The sequence below is a fragment of the Nerophis ophidion genome, linkage group LG09 (genome assembly GCF_033978795.1).
Source record: "Nerophis ophidion isolate RoL-2023_Sa linkage group LG09, RoL_Noph_v1.0, whole genome shotgun sequence".
Lineage (NCBI taxonomy): Eukaryota > Metazoa > Chordata > Actinopteri > Syngnathiformes > Syngnathidae > Nerophis > Nerophis ophidion.
Window position 1 is genome coordinate 71,053,697 of NC_084619.1, and position 19,839 is coordinate 71,073,535.

Consider the following 19,839-nt stretch of genomic DNA (forward strand, 5'->3'; position numbering starts at 1 on the left):
TTTAAATTTTATTCGGCTTCGGGCACAAATTTTCATTTCGGTGCATCCCTAGTATCCCGTATGTTCCGTATATCGCCCTGCCCGAGTTGACACCTCATGGAAGTGTTTTTTTGGAGCCTCCGATGAGGGCCTAAATACTTACTGGGCTTTGACACAGATTTTTGATTTGATTTTTATTAAGGATCCCCATTACAACAACCCACTACTAGTCTTCCTGGGGTACACAAACTCAATACAATTACATTTAAAAACATATTATTTTAAACTACACAAATAGAGAAACAAATAAAAGCATCAATAAGAAAACAAGCCGACAATTTACAGTCACAGAATAATAATTACCATATAAATATAACGACACAATAAAAAAACAAACAAGGGGGAGGTTTCAAGTGGGTTTGCTTGCGTTGCTCGAGGTGTAATGGATCCCCTGGTGAGATGACAAGTATGTAGGCCAAGGGAGCTCATGTGTTTGCTGGCCACCCTGCTTCACCCCGGGTGGAGGTGAGGCTGAGCTGGGTGTCTTCTTGTCAGCCTCCTCCTCCAGCTGATTTATGCTGCTTTCCTCCCACAACATCTCACAAGACATTACGGGGGAAACTCAGTTTCCCTTTTTGGCAAGCAAGTGAAAAACAAGAGTGAATCATCATCTTGCAACTACTACATCAGTGTTTTTCAACCACAGTGCTGCGGCACACTAGTGTGCCGTGGGAGATTATCTCATTTCATCCATTTGGGTTAGAAATATTTTTGGCAAACCAGTAATTATAGTCTGCAAATGATGTGTTGTTGTCTAGAGCTAAGCAGAGAAACCGTGTAATACTCTTCCATATCCGTAAGTGGCAGCCGGTAGCTACCTGCTTTGTAGATGTCGGAAACAGCGGGAGGCAGCGTGCAGGTAAAAAGGTGTCTAGTGCTGAAACCAACAATAAACAAAAGGTGAGTGCCCCTACCTGAGATCACCTACCTAGGTTCCATTCTAGAGGCTAATCCTTCCTGTGATAAAATGGCAACCAAGGTGATCAAAAAAGTCAACCAAAGAACGAGATTCCTCTACAGAATCTCCTCTCTGGTCAACGAAAGCACCTTGAGGATCCTAGCGGGAACTCTCATTCAACCCTTCTTCGATTACGCTTGCACTTCCTGGTACCCCAGCACCTCCAAAACCCTCAAATCTAGACTCCAAACATCCCAGAATAAGATAATCCGGTTACTTTTAGACCTCCACCCCAGATCACACCTCAATCCAACCCACTTCTCCAAAGTGGGCTGGCTCAGGGTGGAGGACAGAGTAAAACAACTTGCACTGAGCCTAGTCTATAAAATCCGCTACACCTCCCTGATACCGAAGTACATGTCCAACTACTTCCTTAACGTAAATGACCGCCATAACCACAACACCAGGGGGAGCTCCACAAACCACGTTAAACCCAGATTTCGATCTAACAAAGGTCTTAACTCATTCTCTTTCTATGCCACATCAATGTGGAATGCACTCCCAACAGGTATAAAAGTAAGTGCATCTCTATATTCCTTCAAAAGCGCTCTAAAACAACACCTCCAGGCAACTTCAACACTTTACTAATACCCTCCTCCATTCACATCCCATCTCCCCGGATTATAAACAACTCAAATGTACTTCTAATGTATATACTTGTTCTTATGCTATGTGAACTCACTATGTTCTCTGCTGGCTGTACATATCCTACTAAATAAGACCTACACTGTTTCAATGTCCACATTTCTCTGTTGATGCAATTGTTGATGACTGAAGTTCTGATGTCAATCAACCAAAGCTCCTCATCCCACCCCCCGGATTGTAAATAATGTAAATAATTCAATGTACATACTATGATGATTAACTTGTGTGATGACTGTATTATGTCGATAGTATATATTTGTACCATGAATTGATTAACGTGGACCCCGACTTAAACAAGTTGAAAAACTTATTCGGGTGTTACCATTTAGTGATCAATTGTACGGAATATGTACTGTACTGTGCAAACTACTAATAAAAGTATCAATCAATCAATCAAACCTCTAAGAAAAGGAATGTATGCTTAGGGAAGGCTATGCAGAACGAAACTAAAACCTAACTGGCTACATAGGGGGAAAAAAAACAGAATGCTGGACGACAGCAAAGACTTACTGTGGAGCAAAGATGGCGTCCACAATGTACATCCGAACATGACATGACAATCAATAATGTCCACACAAAGAAGGATAAAAACAACTGAAATATTCTGGATTGCTAAAACAAAGTAGATGCGGGAAATATCGCTCAAAGAAAGACAAGAAACTGCTCTAGGAAGAAAGAGGAAAAGCCACCAAAATAGGAGCGCAAGACAAGAAGTAAAAGACTACACAGGGAAATGCAACAAAAGTTCAAATAAGTGACAGTACACCTACTTTGAGACAAGAGCTATAGTCATACATGCTTGGTTATGCTTTAAAGTCATATCCAACAATTGCGACAACGACTTTTTACCGTCAACTGAGTTTCATTTTTTAATGATTTCTGCTGGTGGTGTGCCTACGCTTTTTTTTTCAAGGCAAAAAAATGCGCCTTGGTTCAAAAAAGGTTAAAAGACACTGTACTACATGTTTCAACTCAAGTGTTCCACTGCGCTTGGTTAATATTTGCTGTGCTTATTGCAGCAAGCCAGAGCGGAGCAGGAAGAGGAGTTCATCAGCAACACCTTGTTTAAGAAGATCCAAGCCCTCCAGAAGGAGAAAGAGACCCTGGCCGTCAACTACGAGAAGGAGGAGGAGTTCCTCACCAACGAGCTGTCCAGGAAGCTCATGCATGTGAGTGCAACCTTTGTTACAGCGCCAATACTCCTTCAGGAGGACATCATTTTATTAAACAAAGGGGGAAGAAATGGGTAAGTAGGATAAATGTGATGATAACCGCAGAACAGGAAGTGGAACTTCTTGTACGGCCAAAGCTGAGGTCAACAGCAGTAGTAGAAAAAGCAGAAAGTACAAACCCTGTTTCCATATGAGTTGGTAAATTGTGTTAGATGTAAATATAAACGGAATACAACGATTTGCAAATCCTTTTCAACCCATATTCAGTTGAATATGCTACAAAGACAACATATTTGATGTTCAAACTCATAAACTTTTGTTTTTTTGCAAATAATCATTAACTTTAGAATTTGATGCCAGCAACACGTGACAAAGAAGTTGGGAAATGTGGCAATAAATACTGATAAGGTTGAGGAATGCTCAGCAAACACTTATTTGGAACATCCCACAGGTGTGCAGGCTAATTGGGAACAGGTGGGTGGCATGATTGGGTATAAAAACAGCTTCCCAAAAAATGCTCAGTCTTTCACAAGAAAGGATGGGGCGACGTACACCCCTTTGTCCGAATCTGCGTGAGCAAATAGTCAAACAGTTTAAGAACAACCTTTCTCAAAGTGCAATTGCAAGAAATTTAGGGATTTCAACATCTACGCTCCATAATATCATCAAAATGTTCAGAGAATCTGGAGAAATCACTTCACATATGCGGCATGGCAAGAATAACATATTGAATGACAGTGGCCTTCCATCCCTCAGACGGCACTGTATCAAAAACCGACATCAATCTCTAAAGGATATCACCACACGGGCTCAGGAACACTTCAGAAAACAACCACTGTCACTAAAAACAGTTTGTCGCTACATCTGTAAGTGCAAGTTAAAGCTCTACTCTGCAAAGCGAAAGCCATTCATCAACAACATCCAGAAACGCCGCCGGCTTCTCTGGGCCCGAGATCATCTAAGATGGATTGATGCAAAGTGGAAAAGTGTTCTGTGGTCTGAAGAGTCCACATTTGAAATTGTTTTTGGAAATATTCGACATCGTGTCATCCGGACCAAAGGGGAAGCGAACCATCCAGACTGTTATCGACGCAAAGTTCAAAAGCCAGCATCTGTGACGGTATGGGGGTGCATTAGTGCCCAAGGCATGGGTAACTTACACATCTGTGAAGGCACCATTAATGCTGAACGGTACATACATGTTTTGGAACAACTTATGTTGTCATCTAAGCGCCGTCTTTTTCATTGACGACCCTACTTATTTCAGCAAGACAATGCCAAGCCACATTCAGCACGTGTTACAACAGCGTGGCTTGGTAAAAAAAAGAGTGTGGTTACTTTCCTGGCTCGCCTGCAGTCCAGACCTGTCTCCCATGGAAAATGTGTGGCGCATTATGAAGCGTAAAATACGACAGCGGAGACCCCGGAATGTTGAACAACTGAAGCTCTACATAAAACAAGAATGGTAAAGAATTCCACTTTCAAAGCTTCAACAATTAAACGTTTATTGAGTGTTGTTAAAAGAAAAGGTGATGTAACACAGTGGTGAACATGCCCTTTCCCAACTACTTTGTCACGTGTTGCAGCCATGAAATTTTAAGTTAATTATTATTTGCAAAAAAAAAATTAAGTTTGAGTTTGAACATCAAATATCTTGTCTTTGTAGTGCATTCAACTGAATATGGGTTGATAAAGATTTGCAAATCATTGTATTCCGTTTATATTTACATCTAACATAATTTCCCAACCCATATGGAAACGGGGTTTGTACATCGTGTTTTTACCTATGATGAGACTCGCCTCCTCGACACGTGTAGCAATATCCACCTGATTTTATTTCTTGTTGATGGTACAGGTCATTAAAAAGCCATTAAATGGATTTTGAGGAAACAAAGGCATGAAAAAGCATTATATTTGATTTCCAGAGGCATGAAAAAACTTCATACAATTGCAGACCGAGACCGATAGTCAATAAGTCGATTCTTGGAGCGATCAATGGGAATGAACTTTTGATCGTTTGTCATCGTCGATACATTTGAAAAAATGTTACGTCTTCATGTCTGGCATTCAAACTGGATTGAAGCGCTCTCGCGTCGTGCATCCTTCTCAGCGCTTTACTGGAATTCAATGGATGAGTGAGCCTCTTGTCAGTCGCGCACCATCTTTGTTTCAGTACGCATAGGCGGTGCCTACTTGCCATTCTCTTCCACATGTTGTCCTGTGTGTGGTACTGAAAGGAACACTTCAACGTTTAAGTTGGAACAAATCATTTCAATAAATCGGCCATTTTTAATGTGCACAGTTTTTTCGAAAACGTAGGAGAAGACTGGGGCGAAGGTGGGCTTTGATGTCGTGACAAGCTGACCAGTCACAACAATATGACACAAACAATTGGAACACAGGAGTAAATATGTTTCTATACTTTTGTATGTATGTACAAATATTTGTTGGCTGTAATTTTCCAACACTAATTAAGAAGTAGAAACAGTGACCATAAGGAGAGAATAAACAAAAGAAACATGTACAAAGGATAACAACATAAAATATAACAAAAAACAAAAGCACCTAATTCCATTTTTTTTATTTTGTCTTTGATGGAAATGCTTTTTTTAGAGTCGTTCAGGGTGTGAAGTTTTCATGACTTTTTGTTTTCTTCGTTATATTAAGCGAGCGCAGGCGGTTTGTGCAAAAAGACCTCGGAACTTTGCTCCCTAGGCATGTAGGTGGTGAAGTGACACATGCTGTTAACTAATCATCAGTAGCCGATTAAAGGCAGGCAGCTGTTCACATTGTCACATTTCTTTGGCGTGACCAAAAAAAAGCGACTTTTGCTTAATGAAATTAAAGAAAATATACATGAAACAGTCTTGTGAGCTAATTCTAATTCACTAGAGCGTAACAGTTAATAGAATCTTTTTAACTAGATTGTCGGTGTCAAATGCTTACAATCTTGTCGAACACACAATAGTAAGCTTTTGACTATATATAGTAGCTATCTTCAGTAGGGCGTGGGCTTTAAATGTATTTTAAGTTGCATTAAAAAGCATTACATTAGACTTGCTGATGCCTGCAGAAACCCTGCGTTGGATACTTGTATGGCCATTTAAGACTGTTAAGATCCGACTTAAAAGTCAACAAAGTGCGATTATATGACCGTAAAAAAAGCAGCAACAATTGAAAATAAGCCAAAACTATTTAAAAAGGAGTATTAATACTAATTAATACTAACAGATTTGCATACATTTTTTTGAGCCTTTTTAAAGAACATCATATCATAGCCAATTACGCAAATCACTCGATGATGTCACAAGGACCGCGCCTGTAACCACGGCCACAGGTATTTTGGCAGTTTAAGGGAAAACCTGAACACCAGCGTAGAAGTTGTAACACAACATTGAGAAGGAGCGACTTCAGTGACTGACTTTGGTTACACTGCAGCTTACCAGCACTCCTGCCCTGAATGTGGACTTGCAGGCAGGCACAGAATGTCTCTGTGACTGAACTACTGGTCCCGACTTGGAGAATAAACACACCAACTATCCATCCATTTTCTACGGCTTATTCCCTTGTGGGGTCGCGGGGGGCGCTGGCGCCTATCTCAGCTACAATCGGGCGGAAGGCGGGGTACACCCTGGACAAGTCGCCACCTCATCGCAGGGCCAACACAGATAGACAACATTCACACTCACATTCACACACTAGGGCCAATTTAGTGTTGCCAATCAACCTATCCCCAGGTGCATGTCTTTGGAGGTGGGAGGAAGCCGGAGTACCCGGAGGGAACCCACGCATTCACGGGGAGAACATGCAAACTCCACACAGAAAGATCCCGAGCCTGGATTTGAACCCAGGACTGGAGGACCTTCGTATTGTGAGGCAGACGCACTAACCCCTCTTCCACCGTGAAGCCCACACACCAACTAATTCAATCCAAAAAAGGCATTTTTCTACCAAAATATTTTTTATCAGACATTTTGTTTGTGTCTCCTGATATTGACCTCCTCTGATATAACATGTACCAAAAACCTCTGCAGACACTTTGTGTTCAAATCTTTTTTGAGTTTGTGGATAAAAAACATTTTGATCCTGAAATATTCATTGAATGTGTTGGTACACAATATTTTACTGCATTTTGATGTACTTTCGTTCAATATAAGATACAGTGGTTGGGTTTTAATAACTATAGTGTGGGTCACGGCTTCTTATTTACCAAAGCACTGGTGAGACGCACCAATGTATAAAAGTCGTTAAAGAATACAAATAACAATGAAGAAAACATTGTGGAAATAAGTTTTTTTTTTACCTGAAAACAAATTAAAGTAATATAGTATGTTCCAGGAGAAATTACACAACGTCCGACGCTATTTTTGACTTTTATTACCAATCTAATGACAATAAACAGCACAGTTCCAACAGGTTGTACCTCCCATGCAAACACTTTCGTCTCTGAGTCCGCGTTTCCCCTGCGTGCACACGACACTTCCTTATTCTCCGCCAATCACCTTTCAGGCATGGACGGTGTCTTTTTAAATATGGGGGAAAACTGACATCCAATCCAAGTCACACAAGCATAAAACATTAACTTTAGTTGGTCGTTACAGTGTGAATTGATATATAGAGCCTATTATTTGTGTACTATTGACACAGTGACATACCGAAAACTCGACCACAGAAAAAAGACTTTGATCATTATAGTCTCATCCAGTCCATCACACCTGGACGGTTTGGTTTGTCTTAGAAGACATTTCGCCTCTCATTTGAGTACATTTCATCAGTTTATGGTCATAGACTTAGATTGTTACATCTAGTCTTAGACTTTGATTGGTCACATCTAGTCTTAGACTTTGATTGGTCACATCTAGTCTTAGACTTAGATTGGTCACATCTAGTCTTAGACTTAGATTGGTCACATCTAGTCTTCGACTTAGATTGGTCACATCTGGTCTTAGACTTAGATTGGTAGATCTGGTTTTTGGATTGGTCACATCTAGTCTTAGATTTAGATTGTTCACATGTAGTCTTTGATTTAGATTGGTCACATCTTGTAGATCTGGTCTGACTTCGATTGGTCACATCTAGTCTTAGACTTAGATTGGTGACATGTAGTCTTAGATTTAGATTGGTCACATCTTGTAGATCTGGTCTGACTTCGATTGGTCACATCTAGTCTTAGATATAGATTGTTCACATGTAGTCTTTGATTTAGATTGGTCACATCTAGTCTTGGACTTAGATTGGTGACATGTAGTCTTAGATTTAGATTGATCGCATCTTGTAGATCTGGTCTGACTTCGATTGGTCACATCTAGTCTTAGATTTAGACTGTTCACATGTAGTCTTTGATTTAGATTGGTCACATCTTGTCTTAGATTTAGATTGGTCACATCTTGTAGATCTGGTCTGACTTCGATTGGTCACATCTAGTCTTAGACTTAGATTGGTGACATGTAGTCTTAGATTTAGATTGGTCACATCTAGGCCTAGACTTAGACTGGTCACATCTAGGCCTAGACTTAAATTGGTCACATCTAGACCCTAGACTTAGATTGGTCACATCTGGTCTTAGACTTAGATTTTTTTTTTATCATGCTCTGTTTTTGTTGTGTTGTGTTTGCTCGTTTTTCTTGTGTTAACTTTTAACCTTTGTATTGTACAGCACTTTGTCTACCCATGTGGTAAATTTTAAATGTGCTTTATAAATAAAGTTGATTTGATTTGATTGGTCACATCTAGTCTTAGACTTAAATTGGTCAGATCTAGCCGCAGACTGAGATTAATGAGATGAGAGGCAAAAAATGTCTTCTTAGACAAACCAAACAGTAAAGTTGTGATCGATTGAATGCCATACATTTTCTACCGCTTATTCCCTTTTGGGGTCTCGGGGGGCGCTGGCGCCTATCTCAGCTACAATCGGGCGGAAGGCGGGGTACACCCTGGACAAGTCGCCACCTTATCGATTGAATGCGCTGAGAGTAATCGTGATCATGTTTTTGAGAGGGCTTCAATAATGGTGGTATAAGGGCCACAGTTTGAACCTGGAGCGGATGAACTCACTTAATCACCATGTCTTCATTCAAAGGCTTGCTCTGACTTCATTGCAGTGTATTTGCTAGCATTCTGTGCTTGCAGCTTTAATCATGTCTGCTTTAGTCGTTGCAAGGACTATGGAAACAGTTGTTCCTCATAAATGAATACATGAGCGTTGGGCGGCATGGCGTAGTGCAGGGGTGGGCATTACGTCGATCGCGATCGACTGGTCGATCTCGGAGGGTGTGTCAGTCGATCTCAAGCCAGGCATTAAAAAATATACATAAAAATGAGCAATCATCAATCCTACCAAGACTTCACTTTCGTCAGTTGTTTGACATTCTCGGCACCCGAGGATCTTGTGAGATGACGCTGGCTGCTGCGAGCTCATATTTAAGAAAAAAATCACTAACAGGGCGGACGCAGAGAAACACATTTTATTTCTAGAGACTCCGTACCTACTGTCAAAACTCTAAAGACCGACTGCACAGTTCCTGTCTTCACCATAAAAGACCTGTTTCATCCTGCCTGTGCTAACAAAATCAGAGTCTCAGAAAGCTAGCGTGCACAAGCTAGCAAGCTACGGAGTTTGATGCCAATGTATTTCTCCCCCGCCCTCAGCGACCGCTTTCTCACTTGCTTGCCCACCCGCACACTCACTGACGTCACTCACCTGCTGCCAGACATTAAAGGGCCACACACATATGCTACTCTCATAACAAAGTGTTTAAAAACGAGTATGCAAGTTGGACAAATGAGATGCCAAATCCAACTACTTTCATGTGGTATTGGACAGAAAGGAGGACTTTTTTTTCTCCTCCATTTGAAAATGCGGACATTATCATCACCACTGTCTAATTCCAATCAATGCAAGTCATCAGAATCAGGTAATACACCAACTTATATTCTTGTCTTCATGAAAGAAAGGAATCTATGTGTGTTAAACATGCTTGTATTATCATTAAACACCATTAACTTGTTAACAAAAATGTCTCTTTCATAAATAAATAAATATAAATTATAAATAGGAATGAGGTAGATCTCCTCGACTTGGTCAATTGAAAAGGAGCTCACCTGCAGAAAAAGTGTGAGCGCCCCTGGCGTAGTGGGTAGAGCGGCCGGTCAGAAACCTGAGGGTTGCAGGTTCGCTTCCCACCTATTGACATCCAAAAATCGCTGCCGTTGTGTTCTTGGGCAGGACACTTCACCCTTTGCCCCCGGTGCCGCTCACACTGGTGGTGGTCGGACGGGCCGTAGGCGCAAACTGGCAGCCACGCTTCCGTCAGTCTACCCCAGGGCAGCTGTGGCTACAGATGTAGCTTACCACCACCAGTTGTGAAAGAATGTTGAGTCCCACTTCTCTGTGAGCGCTTTGAGTGTCTAGAATAGAGCGATATAACTCTTAAGTTATTATTATTATTATTATTATTATTATGCCAAGCAGCTCCAGTACGCAAAATACGTGACGGAATGTGCTGGGGTCTTGTTTCTGCGTCGTCTGCGTGCTGTCGTCTTATCTTCGTTGAGGTCCTTGAAGTCCTTGGCTGTTAGCGGGCTAAAACAAAGATAACATCTGCGGCTGAGGCCACCCCTCAGACAAGAAGTTTTTGTCCTTGCACAGATAGAAAAAGTACAGCTTAAGCACAATAGCTAATAACTATAGCAACTGACTTTAAGCATACTGAAGTTGTGTGATAATATATATATATGATTATTCTAACAAGATAATGAAGTACTTGTAATGGCCCCTGACTCAATATGTCACCCCGTCTTGGTGTGACGTCCTCTGCAGAACTGGAGCCCAATGAAAAAACTATAATTTTGATCAAATCATTCCGCCCGATTGTAGCTGAGATAGGCGCCAGCGCCCCCCGCGACCCCGAAAGGGAATAAGCGGTAGAAAATGGATGGATGGATATTATTATTATTATGAGCACTTTTCCTAGTGACGGGTATGTGCTGCTCATATCATTTGACACAAAGACGCCTTTTTGACCCTCACCTCTTGTTAGTGTCTTATCTGCCCAATGTGGTTACCATGGCTGCCGCTTCATTCATTTCCATCTCCCTTTTCAAGCCAACATTGGACATCTTTTCCACTGTTGTCTTCAAATAGTTGACTGGTGACTCACGGCTCGCTCAACCCCGCTCTTTTTTTCCCCTTCTTCGCTCCATCGCAGCTCCAGCACGAGAAGGCCGAGCTGGAGCAGCACCTGGAGCAGGAGCAGGAGTTCCAGGTCAACAAGCTCATGAAGAAGATCAAAAAGATGGAGAACGAGACCATCTCCAAGCAGCTCACACTGGAGCAGGTAACGTACGCCAGAGTTGGATGATGTCGACTTTTCATTTCCAGATAAGTTTATTGGTCCTCAGTCAGATGTTTCCTGGGGGCATTGTTGCTGTGAATGTTTATTATTTGGGGTTCAGTCTGAGTGGTGCTTGTGTGTGACGCTGCATACTTCTCCAAATGGAGCTTTCTATGACCAGTGCAGTGCTTCACTACACTTAAGGATTGCCTCCCAATGACAACTCTGATTTTCTGCCATTTCACTTAATTTACTAAACGGATTACTTTGTATAGATTTTTTTAAACATTAACAACAGGAAAAATTAAGTACAATTTAGATTATTTTTAGAGACTTAGACTTCCTTTTGTTGTCATTCAAATTTTCACTTTACAGTACAGATAGGAACAACATTTTGTTGCATTAATTCATGGTAGTGCAGGATTAAAGAGCAATAAGGTGCAGATATAAATGAATATATTAGTGTAAAGATAAATATATTGCACTTTTGCATATGCATCCACGTTTATGAATGTATGTTATATTGTCTTTATATTCCAGCCAGTTAATCCTTTTTTATTTGTAGAGTTATATTTAAACACATTTTTGCATTGTGGGAAATACAAAGGTAACATGGATGTTTTTTCTTCCTTTTAAACCATTGATTTTTTTGGTACCTCATTTTTATGTAGTTCTAGATCAAGTCAACTATTTCTGAAGATGACATTTCAGTAATTTTGATTATTTTTTTTTCCTTTTTTCGGATTTCGTACAAACATTTAAATAAAAACGTTTATATTGGCAAAAAATGCAAATGAGATCAAAATCTCCCACATGAATTTATTTCAAAGTAATTTATATTTGTAAGGAATTTAAAAAAAATTAAGTTAGAGAACAAAAATATAAACATTTTTCGTAAACATTTTGTATGTAGAAGAGAATACAATGTATTTCTTTCAAAATAATTTGGGGATCATTTTGAAATATAATTGTTACAGAAAAAAATTATTAGCATTTTTTGTGATCGACCCTTAAAGAACAAATGTACATAGGAGAAAATACATCTATCCATCCACCCATTTCCTACCGCTTATTCCCTTTCGGGATCGCGGGGGGCGCTGGCGCCTGTCTCAGCTACAATCGGGCGGAAGGCGGGGTACACCCTGGACAAGTCGCCACCTCATCGCAGGGCCAACACAGATAGACAGACAACATTCACACTCACATTCACACACTAGGGCCAATTTTTTGTGTTGCCAATCAACCTATCCCCAGGTGCATGTCTTTGGAAGTGGGAGGAAGCCGGAGTACCCGGAGGGAACCCACGCATTCATGGGGAGAACATGCAAACTCCACACAGAAAGATCCCCAGCCTGGATTTGAACCCAGGACTGCAGGACCTTCGTATTGTGAGGCAGACGCACTAACCACTCTTCCACCGTGACGCTTTCAAAATAATATGGGGATAATTTTGAAATATAATTGTTACAGAAAAAAATTGTTAGCATTTTTTGTGATCAACCCTTAAAGAACAAATGTACATAGGAGAAAATACAAATTCAGCAAATGTTTCTATATTCAAAAGAATATTTTATTTTGTTTAAAAGTAGTCACAGAAAAAAACGATACACATTTAAAATATAAATCAAACAAATTGACAGTAGAAATGTAAATACATTTTATTTTAACATGAAAAGTTAATGTCTCTTCTGCTTCAAAATGATTAACAATAAACTCCATATAAACAGACTATCAGTTCAAGTTTCCATCACTATGTTGTCTTTGATTGGTTTTGTTTCACCCATGGCAACTTCCTCACTGCAATTTTTAATACACGCAGTGTGTATTGTAAAAGAATGTTTCCATAATATAGTTCTAGTGAGAAGGCACACCTTAACAAGGCCATTGCGGTGTAAATATGGTAAGAAATGTGTAAGCCTTGCTAGTTTTTTGGCTGACTGCATCCTCAGGCATGCCCGCTATCTGGACTGAGACCTTGAAATGAACATGCTGCACACGTTACCATTGACTGAATGTTTTCCTCTCATTAATCCTGCAGTTGAGGCGGGAGAAGATTGACCTCGAGAACACATTGGAGCAGGAACAAGAAGCCCTCGTCAACAGACTTTGGAAGCGAATGGACAAACTGGAGGCGGAGAAAAGGTGCTTTTTTTGCCTTCAATGTTTTAATAAATCAATTTCCATCTCTTCAGTAGTCATGCTGAGGATGATTGTATTGATGGTCACCTTTGCAACAATACCAGAATCCTACAGGAGAAGCTGGACCAGCCCGTGTCCGCCACTCCGTCCCCGAGAGACGTTTCCATGGAAATCGACTCCCCCGAGAACATGATGCAGCATATCCGCTTCCTGAAGAACGAGGTGGAGAGGCTTAAGAAAAGCCTGCGTGCTACCGAGTTGCAGCGTAAGTGGCCTTTTGTGCACCTGTCATGTGGTACGCACAGTGCTTAATGAGGGCTTCTTTTTTACATCAACCATAGATGCAAATCTAGTTTACAACCTTTGTCTTTGGGGAGGTCAGTATTCTTGTAGGAGGACCCTGAACACAGCAGATTTATCTTGGATTTTGTTTGCAGTCTGTTCTTAAAACAGCAAAAAAAACTCAGGCAATATTGGGGCTCTTTGACCAGTGTTTTTGCAGTAGGTCCCTAAAACAGCAAAATATGTCATCTTGAAGATCTTTGAGTGGTAGTTTTGCAGTAGCTTCTTAAAAACAGCAACATATGTCGTCTTGAGGATTTTTGACTGGTTGTTTTGTAGGAGATTCTTAAAAAACAAACAAAAATCGGCTTGAAGCTATTTGACGTGTTTTTGCTGTAGGTTCTTAAAAAGAGCAACATTTCATGTCATCTTAAGAATCTTTGACTCGGGTTTTTGCAGTAGGTTCCTCAAACAGCAAAAGACTCATGCCATCTTGAGAATGTTTGACTAGTGTTTTTGCAGTAAGTTCTTAAAAATAGCAAACGTTAGAATTTTTGTCTCTTTCTTTTTTTTCCAGTAGGTTCTTAAAAACGGAAAATATAGACATCTTTAGGATCTTTGACTAGTGGTTTTGCAGTAGGTTCTTAAAAACATCCAAAAAATAATTTCATCTTCCAGGTCTTTCACTAGTGTTATTGCAGTATTTTTTCGAAATCAGCAAAATATTTGTCATCTTGAGGATCTTTGATGAGTGTTTTAGTTGCCATATTCATGTCATTTTGAGGGTATTTGTTTTTGTAGTAGGCTCTTAAAAAAGCAACAAATTCATGTCATCTTAGAATTTCTGACTAGTGAATTTGCAGTAGGTTCCTCAAACAGCAAAATATGTCATCTTAAAGATCTTTGAGTGGTAGTTTTGCAGTAGCTTCTTAAAAACAGCAACATATGTCGTCTTGAGGATTTTTGACTGGTTGTTTTGTAGGAGATTCTTAAAAAACAAACAAAAATCAGCTTGAAGCTATTTGGCCTGTTTTTGCTGTAGGTTCTTAAAAAGAGCAACATTTCATGTCATCTTGAGAATCTTTGACTCGGGTTTTTGCAGTAGGTTCCTCAAAACGTAAAAGACTCATGCCATCTTGAGAATGTTTGACTAGTGTTTTTGCAGTAAGTTCTTAAAAATAGCAAACGTTTTGTGCCATCTTGAGAATCTTTGTCTCGTCTTTTTTTTCCAGTAGGTTCTTAAAAACGGAAAATATAGACATCTTTAGGATCTTTGACTAGTGGTTTTGCAGTAGGTTCTTAAAAACATCCCAAAAATAATTTCATCTTCCAGGTCTTTCACTAGTGTTATTGCAGTATTTTTTCCAAATCAGCAAAATATTTGTCATCTTGAGGATCTTTGATGAGTGTTTTAGTTGCCATATTCATGTCATTTTGAGGGTATTTGTTTTTGTAGTAGGCTCTTAAAAAAGCAACAAATTCATGTCATCTTAGAATTTCTGACTAGTGAATTTGCAGTAGGTTCCTCAAACAGCAAAAGACTCATGCCATCTTGAGAATGTTTGACTAGTGTTTTTGCAGTAAGTTCTTAAAAATACCAAACGTTTTGTGACATCTTGAGAATCTTTGTCTCGTTCTTTTTTTCCCAGTAGGTTCTTAAAAACGGAAAATATAGACATCTTTAGGATCTTTGACTAGTGGTTTTGCAGTAGGTTCTTAAAAACGGAAAATATAAACATCTTTAGGATCTTTGACTAGTGGTTTTGCAGTAGGTTCTTAAAAACATCAACAAAATAATTTCATCTTCCAGGTCTTTCACTGGTGTTATTGCAGTATTTTTTCCAAATCAGCAAAATATTTGTCATCTTGTGGATCTTTGAGTGTTTTAGTTGCCATATTCATGTCATTTTGAGGGTTTTTGTTTTTGTAGTAGGCTCTTAAAAAAGCAACAAATTCATGTCATCTTAGAATTTCTGACTAGTGAATTTGCAGTAGGTTCCTCAAACAGCAAAAATATTCACATCATCTTAAGGATTTTTGTCGTGTGGTTTATTTGCAGTAGGTTCTTAAAAACAGCGATCGACTCATGTCACTTTGAGGATCTTTGACTGGTTTGTTTGCAGTAGGTTCTCAAAAACAGCACATCTCATCTTCCAGGTCCTTCACTAGTGTTATTGCAGTATTTTTTCCAAATCAGCCAAATATTTGTCATCTTGAGGATCTTTGATGAGTGTTTTAGTTGCCATATTCATGTCATTTTGAGGGTATTTGTTTTTGTAGTGGGCTCTTAAAAAAGCAACAAATTCATGTCATCTTAGAATTTCTGACTAGTGAATTTGCAGTAGGTTCCTCAAACAGGGACTTATGGGACTCATGCCATCTTGAATGTTTGACTAGTGTTTTTGCAGTAAGTTCTTAAAAATAGCAAACGTTTTGTGACATCTTGAGAATCTTTGTCTCGTCTTTTTTTTTCCAGTAGGTTCTTAAAAACGGAAAATATAGACATCTTTAGGATCTTTGACTAGTGGTTTTGCAGTAGGTTCTTAAAAACATCCCAAAAATAATTTCATCTTCCAGGTCTTTCACTGGTGTTATTGCAGTATTTTTTCCAAATCAGCAAAATATTTGTCATCTTGAGGATCTTTGATGAGTGTTTTAGTTGCCATATTCATGTCATTTTGAGGGTATTTGTTTTTGTAGTAGGCTCTTAAAAAAACAACAAATTCATGTCATCTTAGAATTTCTGACTAGTGAATTTGCAGTAGGTTCCTCAAACAGCAAAAATATTCACATCATCTTAAGGATTTTTGTCGTGTGGTTTATTTGCAGTAGGTTCTTAAAAACAGCGATCGACTCATGTCACTTTGAGGATCTTTGACTGGTTTGTTTGCAGTAGGTTCTCAAAAACAGCACATTTGTCATCTTGAGGATCTTTGATTTGTATTTTTTTAGCAGGTTCCCGAAAACAACAAAATATGTATGTCATCTCCAAAATTTGTGACTAGTGTTTTTGCAGTAGGTTCTTAAAAACAGCAAAGAACGCATGTCATCCTGAGGCTCTTTGGCTAATGTTTTTTGTAATAGGGTTCTAAAAAGTGAAACATTCATGTCATCTTAGGGATCTTTGACTAGTGTTTTTGTAGTAAGTTCTTAAAAACAGAAAACAATGTAATCCACAATATCTTTGAATAGTGTTTTTATAATAGTGTTCTAAAAAGAGTTAGATTAATGTCATTTAAAGAATCTTTAAACGAATCCATGGCTCTCGCCCGGAAAAGGGTGGAGTGCCATCTCCGGGTTGGGGAGGAGACCCTGCCCCAAGTGGAGGAGTTCAAGTACCTAGGAGTCTTGTTCACGAGCGAGGGAAGAGTGGATCGTGAGATCGGTGCGGCGTCTTCAGTAATACGGACGTTGTACCGATCCGTTGTGGTGAAGAAGGAGCTGAGCTGGAAGGCAAAGCTTTCAATTTACCGGTAGATCTACGTTCCCATCCTCACCTATGGTCATGAGCTTTGGGTCAAGACCGAAAGGATAAGATCACGGGTACAAGCGGCCCGAATGAGTTTCCTCCGCCGTGTGGCGGGTCTCTCCCTTAGAGATAGGGTGAGAAGCTCTGTCATCCGGGAGGAACTCAAAGGATGCCACCCGAACGCCTCCCTAGGGAGGTGTTTAGGGCACGTCCAACCAGTAGGAGGCCATGGGGAAGACCCAGGACACGTTGGGAAGACTATGTCTCCAGACTGGCCTGGGAACGCCTCGGGATCCCCCGGGAGGAGCTGGACCAAGTGGCTGGGGAAAGGGAAGTCTGGGCTTCCCTGCTTAGGCTGCTGCCCCCGGGACCCGACCTCGGATAAGCGGAAGAAGATGGATGGTTGGATGGATAGAACACTGATATAGAGGATATTTGACCAGTGCAAGCATGTATATGTATTTGGCCACCAGAGGGAGCCCAAACTTGAGAAAAAGCAGTACACGGGTGCTTGCTTACTTGTGCTACACGCAGACACTGTCATTCAAAAAAGCTGGGTTATTGTTGGAAAGACATGTTCATCTGTTCCTCTTAGACACAGAGAAGCGTGCCCAGTACATCGAAGAGGAGCGACACATGAGGGAGGAGAACATCAGGCTGCAGAGAAAGCTGCAGAGAGAGATGGAGCGCCGGGAGGCTCTGTGCAGACAGCTGTCAGAGAGCGAGTCCAGCCTGGAGATGGACGACGAGCGGTACGAGACGAGGCGTCCAGCCGCTACAATCACCAATCGACATGAAACACTCAAACTATTCTGTCTGCCCAGTTTTTTTTTTTACTTATGGGACTTGTCTCTCTGTCAGGTACTTCAATGAGATGTCGGCACAGGGCTTGAGAGCCAGGACGGTGTCCAGCCCCATCCCTTACACCCCCTCCCCCAGCTCCAGCCGCCCAATATCACCTGGTATGTCCAACCTTCACCTGTAGAGAAACAAACTACTGAAACAGCCATGCCCTAAATTAGTCCCATTTCTCAAACAGTTTGGCTCAAAATAAGCATCCTACAACTCATGGAAACACCTTAATCCGATCATGTTCGGTTTTTGAAAAGTCGGACTAACACACCTGGATTATGCCATGAAGTCCTTGGGCTCAAATAATAGTGTGGCCTCAAAAGCCCTGCTGTAGTGTGTTGCATGCTGGGAATTGTCACTCAGCATCAAGGGTTGGAATTGGGGGTTAAATCACCAAAAATAACTCACCGCTGCTCACTGCTCCCCTCACCTCCCAGGGGGTGATCAAGGGTGATGGGTCAAATGCAGAGAATAATTACGCCACACCTCGTTTGTGTCTGACAATTATTGATACTTAAACTTGAACTTTTTTAATTATCTGTGCATGTGATGGAGGAATGCACAGTGAAGGGTTGAAATTCTACTGAATTTGCATTAAATCAGGTTGTTTTAGCTAATACTCATACTGCAAGACCTAGCATGTTGCATTCAATGTTTCCATCCTTCCATCCATTTTCTACCACTTATTCCCTTTCGGGGTCGCGGGGGGCGCTGGCGCCTATCTCAGCTACAATCGGGCGGAAGGCGGGGTACACCCTGGACAAGTCGCTACCTCATCGCAGGGCCAACACAGACAGACAACATTCACACTCACATTCACACACTAGGGCCAATTTAGTGTTGCCAATCAACCTATCCCCAGGTGCATGTCTTTGGAAGTGGGAGGAAGCCGGAGTACCCGGAGGGAACCCACGCATTCACGGGGAGAACATGCAAACTCCACACCGAAAGATCCCGAGCCTGGATTTGAACCCAGGACTGCAGGACCTTCGTATTGTGAGGCAGACGCACTAACCCCTCTGCCACCGTGAAGCCCCCATTCAATGTTTATTCCCATTAATTTCCCATGTATTCCCGTTAATTCCCATGGAAAGTTTCCAACTTTGAATATTCAAGGAATTTTGCAACCCTAATTGTAATGAAAGAGACTTTTTATTTGCTTCAGATATTAAAAGAACGGAACATTTTCAACTGCTTCGACAGTAAAAAAAAAAAGAAATGGAGATTTCTTTAAAAGGGAAGCTATCTTAACTGGCAAGATAGTCCAGAACAACAGCAACCTTCCTCTGGAACACTATTAGTCGGGGCACCAACGCTCTTTTCCTTTGGATTTAAAACTCCTTCCATTAATCCACAGAGTCTTATGAATGAAAAGTTTTATTTCCATGATTCTTCGTCGTAAAAATTCCTTTGCAAAAACCCTCCTGCCTGTCTTTCTTTGCTGCGGAGCTGCATCCGCCCCGATACATTCTTGGTTGTAGCGTCATGTTCGTAGCACAATCCAAGATACATTCCTGATGCTGTCTGCTATTTAACATCAGCATAGCCAGTAGAGATGTGATATTTCTAATCTGCGCCAATATTACAGCGGACATCACTTATAACAAGTTGTAAGGATCCACAGATGACTCTGGTGACGTCACACGTCAACCGGAAAAGCAATATATTTATCCGCGCTAAATGGCGAAAAGCGCCCCCCGACGTTTGACCAATAGTAGCATTAGAGGGAGTGAAAATAAAAACAATCAATTTGAGAAATTAGACTAGTATAGTGCATGGAGGCGTAGTGAGTGTAGTCCTCGAAAAGGTCAATGTACTTTCAGCATTGGCACACAATAAAAGCTCCTCTGATTATGATACGAAACCTGCCAGCAGCCCTTTTTATCTGTCGAAATTAAGACCATAAAGTCAAATTACGTAACATGTTTTTATGATGACTTGTCAAAGTTG

At 40.7% G+C, this 19,839-nt stretch overlaps 1 protein-coding gene across 1 annotated transcript in view; it reads left to right on the top strand.

The window, feature by feature from the left end:
- The window catches only part of LOC133559702 (coiled-coil domain-containing protein 6-like), a 30,813-nt gene that overhangs the window by 4,659 nt on the left and 6,315 nt on the right, over positions 1-19,839 (top strand). Inside the window, exons 2-7 of the mRNA XM_061911727.1 lie at positions 2,662-2,811; positions 11,022-11,150; positions 13,186-13,289; positions 13,391-13,551; positions 17,633-17,789; positions 17,899-17,999. Coding sequence (XP_061767711.1) covers positions 2,662-2,811; positions 11,022-11,150; positions 13,186-13,289; positions 13,391-13,551; positions 17,633-17,789; positions 17,899-17,999 — 802 coding nt within the window. The remainder of the gene's footprint in view (positions 1-2,661; positions 2,812-11,021; positions 11,151-13,185; positions 13,290-13,390; positions 13,552-17,632; positions 17,790-17,898; positions 18,000-19,839) is intronic.